This window comes from Mizuhopecten yessoensis, unplaced genomic scaffold (assembly GCF_002113885.1).
Source record: "Mizuhopecten yessoensis strain PY_sf001 unplaced genomic scaffold, ASM211388v2 scaffold321, whole genome shotgun sequence".
NCBI classification, from domain to species: domain Eukaryota; kingdom Metazoa; phylum Mollusca; class Bivalvia; order Pectinida; family Pectinidae; genus Mizuhopecten; species Mizuhopecten yessoensis.
In genome coordinates this window covers 87,984-100,040 of record NW_018403488.1, presented here as the reverse complement: position 1 = coordinate 100,040, position 12,057 = coordinate 87,984, and the positions used below count along the sequence as shown (strand labels likewise).

General features: G+C 37.9%; 1 protein-coding gene across 1 annotated transcript in view; it reads right to left on the bottom strand.

Moving 5' to 3' along the window:
- LOC110446361 (solute carrier family 23 member 1-like) overlaps positions 1–9,938 on the bottom strand; it is a 30,951-nt gene extending 21,013 nt beyond the window's left edge. The window contains exons 1-3 of the mRNA XM_021491481.1: positions 9,743–9,938; positions 4,502–4,660; positions 4,052–4,209 (exon numbers count right to left, since the gene is read on the bottom strand). Of these exons, the coding sequence (XP_021347156.1) occupies positions 4,052–4,209; positions 4,502–4,660; positions 9,743–9,772 (347 nt within the window). The 5' untranslated portion in view covers positions 9,773–9,938. The remainder of the gene's footprint in view (positions 1–4,051; positions 4,210–4,501; positions 4,661–9,742) is intronic.
- Between the last annotated feature and the right edge of the window lie 2,119 nt (positions 9,939–12,057).

The window sequence follows — 12,057 nt, the reverse complement described above, 5'->3', positions numbered from 1 at the left end:
TATGATGATGACAATTCTAATGATAGACCTGTGTATAAATGGAAGGAGGAGTACCAACATCAATTTATCGAATCTGTAAGAGTTAATTTAGACTTAATAAAGAAATCAGTTTTAATCAATGATGAATTAAATCAATATTCTATTGATACCTGTGTAAGTAATTTTACTGATGTTTTACTAGGGACTATGAAACCATTTTTTCTAAGAAAACCGCCCAAAAATAACACTGATAAGCCCCCTGTTAAAGTTGACACCCACACCTTTTCTAGTTCCGAAGATAAGCCCTGGTTTAATGATCGTGTTAGAGCTCTACGTAAACAATATTTAGTTGCTTTAAAGAATTTCAACATTAACAAATGTTACTGGACACACACTCTTCTTATCCGTAAGAAAAAAGAGTACAAAATCCTGGAAAGTAAGTTTAAGAGGCAATATTTGAGCGCAGAAGGTGATATGTTGGAGTATATGAGAAAACATAACCCCGGGTCTTTTTATAAGAAATTTGGTAAGAAGAAAGCTAAAACACCAATGTGTAATGGTAATCAACTGTTCAATCATTTCAAAAACCTGTCTTCTGTACAACAAAATAATGATCCAGTCCATCATGACGATTTTATTCTTACTGATTATGACACTGTTTTTGAGGAATTAGATGCTCCTATTTCGTTACAAGAAGTAAAAAATGCTATTCGGAAATTGAAATGTGGTAAATCACATGGACCTGATGGTTTGTTAAATGAATGTTTAAAAGCTGGCGTGGAATTACTTCTTCCAACTTTATCTACGTTGTTTAATTCTATACTAGAATCTGGTTATTTTCCTTCTAATTGGTCGTCAGCCATAATTATTCCTGTCCATAAGAAAGGTGTTTTAAATGACCCTAATAACTTTAGAGGTATCAGTTTAATTAGTTGTCTTTGTAAACTTTTTACCTCTGTACTAAATAAACGTATTTTAGATGTGTGTACAAAATATGACCTTATTACTGATGCGCAATTCGGATTTCGTCCAGAACTTAGTACGATTGATGCAATTTTCGCATTACATTCTATTATAACGAAAACTTTATCTTCAAAGAAACGTTTGTACTGTTGCTTTGTGGACTTTCGCAAAGCGTTTGATTTTGTTGATAGATTAAGCTTATGGCGTAAGCTGACTAAGCTTGGTATTCGTGGGAAAATGTTATCCGTCATTAAATCATTTTACAAATCAGTTAAATCTTGTGTATCAACTAACGGTAAATGTTCTAATTATTTTGAGTGCAGTGTTGGATTAATGCAAGGGGAAATATTATCGCCTTTATTGTTCTCAGTTTTTGTTAATGATTTTGAAACCTCATTTATTGAAAATGGTGCAACGGACTATGACTTTGGTGAATTAAGTTTGTTTTTGTTAATGTATGCAGATGACTTAGTATTGTTTTCCGAAACTATTGAAGGTTTACAGAGTCTTTTAGATAATCTGAATGTGTATTCTACTAAATGGAAATTAACAGTTAACACTGAGAAAACCAAAGTAGTTGTATTTAGAAACGGTGGTAGTATACGAGATAGAGAAAGATGGATGTATAATGGTTTGGAGGTGGAAGTTGTAGATGTTTTCAGCTACCTAGGAGTAAAACTGAAATTCAATAATAAATTTAATCATATACAGAAACAGTTATCTGACCAAGGAAGAAAGGCCATGTATGCTCTTTTTTCAAGCTCTTCTAACTTGAGCCTAAACTGTACAACGTTATTGCATTTATTTGATACGTATGTTTGTAGTATATTGCATTACGCATGTGAAGTATGGGGATCTACAAAAGGTACGGATATTGAGAGGTTACACCTACACTTTTGTAAGAAGATTTTAAAAGTTAAGAAGTCGACTTGCAACGCAATGGTTTATTTTGAATTAGGTCGACATCCTTTGGAAAATATAAGAAAATTCAGAATGATAAAATATTGGTTAAAACTAATGGATTCGAAAAATTGTATTTTGCAAACTGCGTATTCCTTTTTAAGTAGTAGCAATACAGGCAATTGCTTTAACTGGGTTAAGTATGTCAAACATTGTCTTTTTTCTCTCGGATTCGCAGATGTATGGACAAATTATTATTCATATAACCATAAAAGTATTTTGTACATGATAAAGCAAAGAATATTTGATCAAAGTCAACAATATCTGAGAGGGCTATTAGAAACCTCACCTAAATGTATTTTATATAAGCACTTAGCAAATCACCATACTCTTCAATACTATTTGACAAAGTATATTCCAATGAAATACCGGATCTGTTTATCTAAACTTCGTCTTTCTGCACATAATTTAGCTATTGAGACTGGTAGATACAATAACATAACGAGAGAACAAAGACACTGTATGAGCTGCATTTCAGATATTGAAGACGAATATCATTTTATTTTAATATGTAACAATTTTCATATTCTGAGAGTAAAATACATAAAACCATATTACTGGCGAAATCCTTCAATGTTTAAACTTGTACAGTTACTAAGTGCTGATAATATCAGCGTTATTCGTAAACTTGCTAGATACATTTTTGAGGCAAATAAGGCACGAGTGACGTAAACATGCACATCAATATAATTTATATAAATGTCTATTTATGTATTATTGACATTTGTATCATTACGGATTACATGTTGTTGTTGTTAATGTCAGATGTTAATGATGCTGATGATGATGATGATGATGATGATGATGAAGAGGATGGTTATGATGATGATGATGATGCGAGAGCGTTAATGATTGTTGAATGCACAATAATGATGTGGGAGTGATAATGAGTGTTGATTGCATATACGTATATATCATTTGTAATTTATTGTAAAGTATAGTTATCCAATAAGTTGTCAAACTTAAGGAATAAAAGTTGAGTTGTGTATGTGTGTGTGTGTGTAGGTGAGTGTGTGTGCGTGTGTGTGTGTGTGTGTGTATCATATTGTATGTTGTCTCTGTATTGTTTTGTATATATGTTATGACTGATAAGTCAACCGACTAAAAGTAATAAAGAACTTGAACAATGAACAATGTATATACTTACCTGGACCTGTGTGGCCATGGAGAGGGTAACACTTTATACCCGTACATTGGGCTGGTCTGTGTGACCTGTGTCCAACTAGTCTGTGTGACTGAGTGTTGACTGGTCTGTGTGACCTGCAGTTGACTGGTCTGTGTGACCTGTTTATGTTTCACTGGTATGTGTGACCTGTACCTGCTGGATCTGTGTGACCCGCTACGTTCTATATGTGTTTGTGAGCTTGGAGGGGACTTCACTGAGATTGGACAAGTGAAGTCTAAGGGAGGACGGCGTCATCAACAATGGAGACGACACAACAGCTCCCAACAAGCTACAGAGACTTTAGGGTGTTGATATGGCATTTTGTAATATCAGTTAGTTATATATATGTACCTATTACATGTCATTCGTTAGCGAGTTGATAGTGAGAGAGAGCCATTCTGATTTTGTGTGATGAATATTGTAAATACATTGTATATACTGTTTGAACCGTGTTTTGCTTTATGTTCTAGGAAACCAGTATTTAATCAATCCCGGTCGGTTCTCGTTACAAAAGTTACAGTCAGTTAATATAATCTAAAAACAGTTCATTTTCATAAATATTACTGATGTCACCGGAAAGACGTTCTGGTAAATATGCCATAGAATCGTTTTCATTGCAAAGTCACAAGCGCATATCAACAGTGATGGATCGGTTGGGTAGGTTAGTCCCATCCATTAATCTGTGAACATGCGCTTTTGACTTTTCAATTAAACAATTAAATGACGCATCTGTTCTTTACTATAAATGGAGTTATACGATGTATAATCAGTTTAACAGATGTATTCACCGTCTTTTTAACTTTTGTGAGACGACTATCAAGTGAAAGGATTCTTTACCAGATTTTCATTCAACAGAAAATCTTATTCCGAACAAATATCATAGAATCAATACATATCGGATCTTTATAAGAAATACTTATCTAACTCTCACGATGGTCTGCAATAGTGATCATGACGGGGCCTGAAGAATCACAGAATACTGACCTGACTCCCAGAGTTGTCTGTAGAAGCGTAGCCATGCCGGAACAGAAGAAGATGGTGCCGATGAGTTCACTTAGACCGACCCTATCCTCCGCTATACAGAACACTCCGTTCAGAATCAGGGGTACTGTCACGATCCCTCCGAATGCTGTTAGGTAGTGCTGTAACATCAGACAAGCTCTACATGAAACTTCGTGTTAACTCTCGCGCTCGAGTTTCTCCGGGTAATTTATCTACATTTCCACTATCCAGGGGCTCTCTAGAAAATACGAGGATGAAGTAGCGTCGCAAAATAAAGCAGATGACAAACTTGTCCTTTTATTTTTTTACTAATTTATCAATCTCTCACAGAATTTCGTGGCTTTGCGCAACTCTCCATGCATCTCTATAAACGCCTCTTGACCCTTACTTGAAATCCTTACAAGATACCGATTCCCCACTGGTGCCCCTTACCTGAAATCCTAAGAGGATACAAAGACCCCATGGGGGTACCTCCTCCACACTGTACAGCAGATCCGACAATTTACCGGAAGTGTCCACAGAGCCCCCGCCTTTCTCCTTTGCTCCTTTCTGATCATATCCGGCGTCTACTGTCACGGCTGTTTCTGTGATCTGTGACAGAAGATAACGTGTTACAGTTGATGTATGACAGGTTTGTTGAAGGTAACTGCAGTAAGGCATCCATGTGTAGTTTTACAAACTTCAGCTATTTGCATCGGCTAGGTGACTAATTTTATTCACCAGATAGATCATTCGGATAGATCACTACATAAGTCCAGACTGTGTAGATTTTGTTTTGATGATACCGAGCAACCTACTGGTAACACATAGTCAACAACTTATACTTTCCGGTAATACGTATGGATTCAACAACTCCAGCTTTTTCTGAGAAATTAAGCTTCTTCTGACACCCCCTCCCCAGAAATACATCGAAATTAACAAATCATATCTTGCTTTAAATACAGGGAATGCACTCAACCAATGAGAATGTGAGGGAAAATGTATGTTATCTAGTATGGTTCTGATGACGCCATACATAATGTGTTGTAACTAGCTAACGTAATTTTGATTAAAGCCGGTCATTATAACTTTACTTTTTTTAATTTTAATTTTTGGACTTTTGTTGAGGTGAACATGTGGTTTTATAAACACGAGAAAGTAAAATCTTTAATTGATTTATTAGATGCAAACTATTGTCTTGGTCGAACTTGTACGGAGGAAAGTGCTGCATTTGGCAGAGAGCACTGTGACGTTACCATTGAATTGACGTCAAGTGAGAATCCACTTGTGTCTTAAAATAGTTACACTGAGTTAATATAAAAAAATGTCGCCGACCCCACTAAGGTATGACTCAACCAATGAGAATGTAAGGAAAGTGTGTGTCATCTAATATAACAAATTAACTATACCGTTATCAACTTTGAATGCCAGGAAAATCTAGCATCCGCAGGGGTAGAAATTAATTCTGAAAACCACTAATCAGTTAGGATAGTAGTTTCCAATTTTTACTCGTCCATTCGCAAACTCCACTAAGCCAATACTATTCAATAAGATAAACAATATAACTTTAGACTAGTCAATAGGGCTTTCGTTCTTTAGAAACCACTCGTCCGGCTGGAGATGTCACTACTGTCAGACTACATGTAACTATACAGCCGTAACTCAAACTTGGTCAGTGTCTCAAAGTATGGCAGGCGGTGTAGAAACTTTAAGTACCCCTAGTCATACATTTTGGGGTTACATTTTTTTTTCTATTTATAAAAGAATGTTTTAATGAAAAAAGCTACGTGTTACTAAAAATCAAACTGATCTCTAGTTTTTTTTGGCTACCAATTATTTATGAGTCCTACTTGCAAGTGATCTTAAAAATCTAACTTTTATAAAACCATACTTTGTGTTGTTTGTATGAGTTGTGACTAATAATTTCATTAATTTGTTCATATGTAAGATTTAGGGTAATATAGTATAGACTGCAAACTCAGCTGAGTTCGGCTTAGATGATGGTATCGTACCATCTTTACTCTGTAACAGGAATGCATGGCCAGATAGGGGTTCGAACCCGGGACCTTCCGAACTCTAGACAGACGCTCTACCAATTGAGCTACCTGGTCGCCGACGATCGACCCAGTCCAGTTACGCTGCATTCCTCCTTCGTTTTTCTAAGTCTTCGCCGCCAAAAACACAACTATTTACAACCAAGGTCCGGGTATCCCCTTGTCAAGCATACACCAAACGCTTGAAATGTAACACCGGGGTTCGAGTATGGGACCTTCCGAACTCTAGACGGACGCTCTACCAATTGAGCTACCTCGACGCCGACGATCGACTCAGTCTAGTTCCGCTACAACTCTATGGGGATAGGGGTGTGGAGACGTGGAATTCCTCGCAAAATTCGACAACAAAAATGGAATTGTAAACTCTTGCTATCACTCCATTGTATGTAATACAAAACTGCCAGCAGTTTTGTCTGCCTGACCAAAGTTCATTTATGTCAATTAGGGCAAATTTACAAGTCACACAGTGTCTGGTTTTAATCGTGAGTGGGTACTTTTACACAACATTTGATTTTTATTCTTTGATTAGACGGACTGAAAAAATAATCAGATGTTATACTGTACTTTATTGATTATTTTATAAAGCGTTAGCCCTAACTGGCATTGTCATACTTTGACGCGGGTTCTGTCCCATTCCAATAACCATTTTTGCTATCTAGCTCATCACTGATGTCATATTTTGACGCGGGTTCTGTCCCATTCCAATAACCACTTTTGCCATCTAGCTAGCTATATCTAAGCATCTTTGACGCGGGTTCTGTCCCATTCCAATAATCACTTTTGCTATCTAGCTAGCTACAAATGTATATCTAAGCATCACTTAAGTTACTTTTGCAAAAAAGGGTATGTAATAGTGTGTAGACAAGGGTAAGGTTATCAATACTTTGTCTACAGACACCACTACAACTTATACTTTGGAATCAAGAAATACAGCCTTGTTTCTAATCATATTTTGATAGATTTTTCCAATACCGAACGTGAATCAGATGCGCCTACATTTAATTTGCCCTTTGTCCGGTGCAGTCTCCTGCAGATTCCATACTATCTTTAATTCACACCCTAATCAATAGTATGACCATTCATGAGAAGCAATTGCAGTGTTGATACTATGATAATATACCGATCGCCAACTGTCTAGCTCGACCATGGTTGTAGTGGGATGTAGAGCAAGGACATACTTAAAATTCAGCTGCTGTTGCGTTTGCTCTTAGTTAAAAAGTTCGGATGCAGTGGGCTCAGGTTAATTAAAAGAAATGTTTGGAGTAGTTTTGTACCTGGAATACGAGGGTAGGTTACCTACGATGTACGAGGGTAGGTTACCTACGATGTACGAGGGTAGTTTACCTACGATGTACGAGGGTAGTTTACCTACGATGTACGAGAGTAGGTTACCTACGATGTACGAGGGTAGGTTACCTACGATGTACGAGGGTAGGTTACCTACGATGTACGAGGTAAGGCAATTTCCCTCACGCCGACAGAACACCGACTTCCGTCAGTGAGATGAAACCCGTACCCTTCAACCAACCAACCAACCAGTAAACTCCAGTGCCCATATATCTGTTGTACATCTGTCAGTAAACTCCAGTGTCCATATATCTGTTTTACATCTGTCAGTAAACGCCAGTGCCCATATATCTGTTGTATATATGTCAGTAAACTCCAGTGCCCATATCTCTGTTGTACATCTGTCAGTAAACTCCAGTGCCCATATATCTGTTGTACATCTGTCAGTAAACTCCAGTGCCCATATATCTGTTGTACATCTGTCAGTAAACTCCAGTGCCCATATATCTGTTGTACATCTGTCAGTAAACTCCAGTGCCCATATATCTGTTGTACATCTGTCAGTAAACTCCAGTGCCCATATATCTGTTGTACATCTGTCAGTAAACTCCAGTGCCCATATATCTGTTGTACATCTGTCAGTAAACTCCAGTGCCCATATATCTGTTGTACATCTGTCAGTAAACTCCAGTGCCCATATATCTGTTGTACATCTGTCAGTAAACTCCAGTGCCCATATATCTGTTGTACATCTGTCAGTAAACTCCAGTGCCCATATATCTGTTGTACATCTGTCAGTAAACTCCAGTGCCCATATATCTGTTGTACATCTGTCAGTAAACTCCAGTGCCCATATATCTGTTGTACATCTGTCAGTAAACTCCAGTGCCCATATATCTGTTGTACATCTGTCAGTAAACTCCAGTGCCCATATATCTGTTGTACATCTGTCAGTAAACTCCAGTGCCCATATATCTGTTGTACATCTGTCAGTAAACTCCAGTGCCCATATATCTGTTGTACATCTGTCAGTAAACTCCAGTGCCCATATATCTGTTGTACATCTGTCAGTAAACTCCAGTGCCCATATATCTGTTGTACATCTGTCAGTAAACTCCAGTGCCCATATATCTGTTGTACATCTGTCAGTAAACTCCAGTGCCCATATATCTGTTGTACATCTGTCAGTAAACTCCAGTGCCCATATATCTGTTGTACATCTGTCAGTAAACTCCAGTGCCCATATATCTGTTGTACATCTGTCAGTAAACTCCAGTGCCCATATATCTGTTGTACATCTGTCAGTAAACTCCAGTGCCCATATATCTGTTGTACATCTGTCAGTAAACTCCAGTGCCCATATATCTGTTGTACATCTGTCAGTAAACTCCAGTGCCCATATATCTGTTGTACATCTGTCAGTAAACTCCAGTGCCCATATATCTGTTGTACATCTGTCAGTAAACTCCAGTGCCCATATATCTGTTGTACATCTGTCAGTAAACTCCAGTGCCCATATATCTGTTGTACATCTGTCAGTAAACTCCAGTGCCCATATATCTGTTGTACATCTGTCAGTAAACTCCAGTGCCCATATATCTGTTGTACATCTGTCAGTAAACTCCAGTGCCCATATATCTGTTGTACATCTGTCAGTAAACTCCAGTGCCCATATATCTGTTGTACATCTGTCAGTAAACTCCAGTGCCCATATATCTGTTGTACATCTGTCAGTAAACTCCAGTGCCCATATATCTGTTGTACATCTGTCAGTAAACTCCAGTGCCCATATATCTGACGTATATCTGTCAGTAAACTCCAGTGCCCATATATCTGCTGTACATCTGTCAGTAAACTCCAGTGCCCATATATCTGTTGTACATCTGTCAGTAAACGCTGTTGTACATCTGTCAGTAACCTCCAGTGCCCATATATCTGATGGATATCTGTCAGTAAACTCCAGCGCCCCTATATCTGTTGTACATCTGTCCGTAAACCCCAGTGCCCATATATCTGCCGTATATCTGTCAGTAAACTCGAGTGCCCATATATCTGCTGTACATCTGTCAGTAACCTCCAGTGCCCATATATCTGCTGTACATCTGTCAGTAAACCCCAGTGCCCATATATCTGTAGTATATATGTCAGTAAACTCCAGCGCCCCTATATCTGTTGTACATCTGTCAGTAAACTCCAGTGCCCATATATCTGCTGTACATCTGTCAGTAAACTCCAGTGCCCATATATTCAAAGTAGACATGTCAGTATACATTAGAGCTCCTTTTCAGTATTACATGTTCATCTTTTAAGACTACCACACAGCTCACGTACATTATTAAGGTGATACACGTACCTCATTGTCTTTCTCCGGAATCTGTGCCATTTCCTGACCTCTCTAGTCCGACAATAACCTCCGTAGTCCGATGTAGTGGTCAGTAATCAGGAGTTTTGTACTGTTTATATGTGACCTGTAGTTACTTAATCGCTTCCGGCTTGATGTACCTTCCGAAAAACGATCGTCAACAAACAGTTTAAAGCTTGCCTGTTACCTGTCTTGACACGCATCACTTGTCACTAGTGAGGGCGTAGCACAAGGCACGCAAGAGTTAACGAAGAGGAACAGTTGTGAGTAAATATAAAAGTTCGGTGGGAGTTTACGGTTAACAACTTTGTATGTCTTTCATCCAACTACACTGACACACAATGAACTGAACGACACACAATTGCCTTTATTAGCACTTTGTTAACGGAATAAAGCACTCTCGGACAATCTCTAACACCTGTATAGGCTAATTACAGTGGTTTGTAGATTGACAGCATCCCTGTCCAGAAAGGTCACCGCCCGACACTCCTTGATCAGGACTGTGTGACCCTATCACGCATAACATCTTACACTACGTAGAGTAATGGGAGACTAGAGACAGTGTAAACAGAGGTAACAGAACGTACGGTTTGTCGAGGTGGACAAAAGTTCAGAGGAAACTCAAAATCGTTACTTTTTTCACAGCTGATCGTTAACTCAAGAATTCGTTAGGTACATCTATAAACCCGTTTATCGTGATATACATTCATCGTAAGTCGGGGACTCGTATTGTTAAGCGTTTTACATTGTCTACACTAGATGTAACGTGGCACACCTGAAGGTTTTCAATGCCAGACTCTCGTTATTGTACGATTCGGTTTGGTGGAAATCAAAATGTAAAACACAGCATATACGCGTAAATTCTGCATAATTTTAGCCAGATTTCACGGCTTTTTTCAACGTCAAGCACACCTGCAGTCAAGGTGACCGAAGCACACAATGCATGAACATAAATGATAATATTATACAATCAATCATCTTTATTGCATTTTACATCCAATTTACAAGGATCGAGCTGCAAACATCAAACAAACATTGATACTAAATAATGGACAGCAAAAACTAGATACTTATGCATTCTGCAAGCCTGCCTTCCTCAGTTCAAATGACTTTATAATAAAGAGGCTTATTCCTGCAAAAGCTGTGGGTCATTAGATAACAATAATAATATTACATTTTGTAGATCAGGCAATGATGGATTAATTATTTTTTTTTGGAGAAACGTAGTCCTGATATTTAAATTTGTGTTTAAGTAGGGTTCATTGTTATAAATTCAAACTTATGCTTTTTATGAATGTTACTTGTAGGTTTCTTTTTAATTGACACGACCAAAACAATTTAGCAGAAACAGACATTTTGATCATAAACCAAAGGTTTTGTGTAGACAATTATAAATATATCAGTTTGTTGTATTCACTAATTAAACATCTGTTTGATCATCATCTTAAGGTTTCTAAATCCTTCACTTAGTCCACTAATTATAACACCTCAAGTTGTTTTATACACAGTATACCAATAGTTCACTTAGCCCACTAATTATAACACCTCAAGCTGTTTTATACACAGGATAACAACACTTCACTTAGCCCACTAATTATAACACCTCAAGCTGTTTTATACACAGTATACCAATACTTCACTTAGCCCACTAATTATAACACCTCAAGCTGTTTTATACACAGTATAACAACACTTCACTTAGCCCACTAATGATAACACCTCAAGCTGTTTTATACACAGTATAACAACACTTCACTTAGCCCACTAAATATAACACCTCAAGCTGTTTTATACACAGTATAACAACACTTCACTTAGTCCACTAATTATAACACATCAAGCTGTTTTATACACAGTATAACAACAAGACATTATTGGCCGTTCTGATTTAATTATTTCGTACTCTTGACCATTGTTCAGCTAAACGAAGTATTGGGTCATTCTGTTGCTTGGGAGGGCTTCGGAATCGGCCTCGAGGCCATTGATTTTCACTCTTTGTTTGCGTTTCTGCCGAAATCTACTTCGTTCTATAGGCGAACCTGTAGGCAATTCCTCCTGGATTTTACATCCATAAGGTCTCTGTCGGTTTCTCCTGGATCGGGTTTTTTTTGCTTTGTTTTTCTTTGTTTACTTTGTAACCGGTCCGATGGTTAGCCATCCGCTATACGTGCGGTATATTTTCGTTCCCTTTGTCTGTCTTGTATATGGATGAGATGAGTAAGACTTCCGAGATGGAACCGTCCTCAGTGGCAGACTTTGATATGATAACTCAGGGGCGGATCCAGGATTTCCTAAAAGGGGGGGGG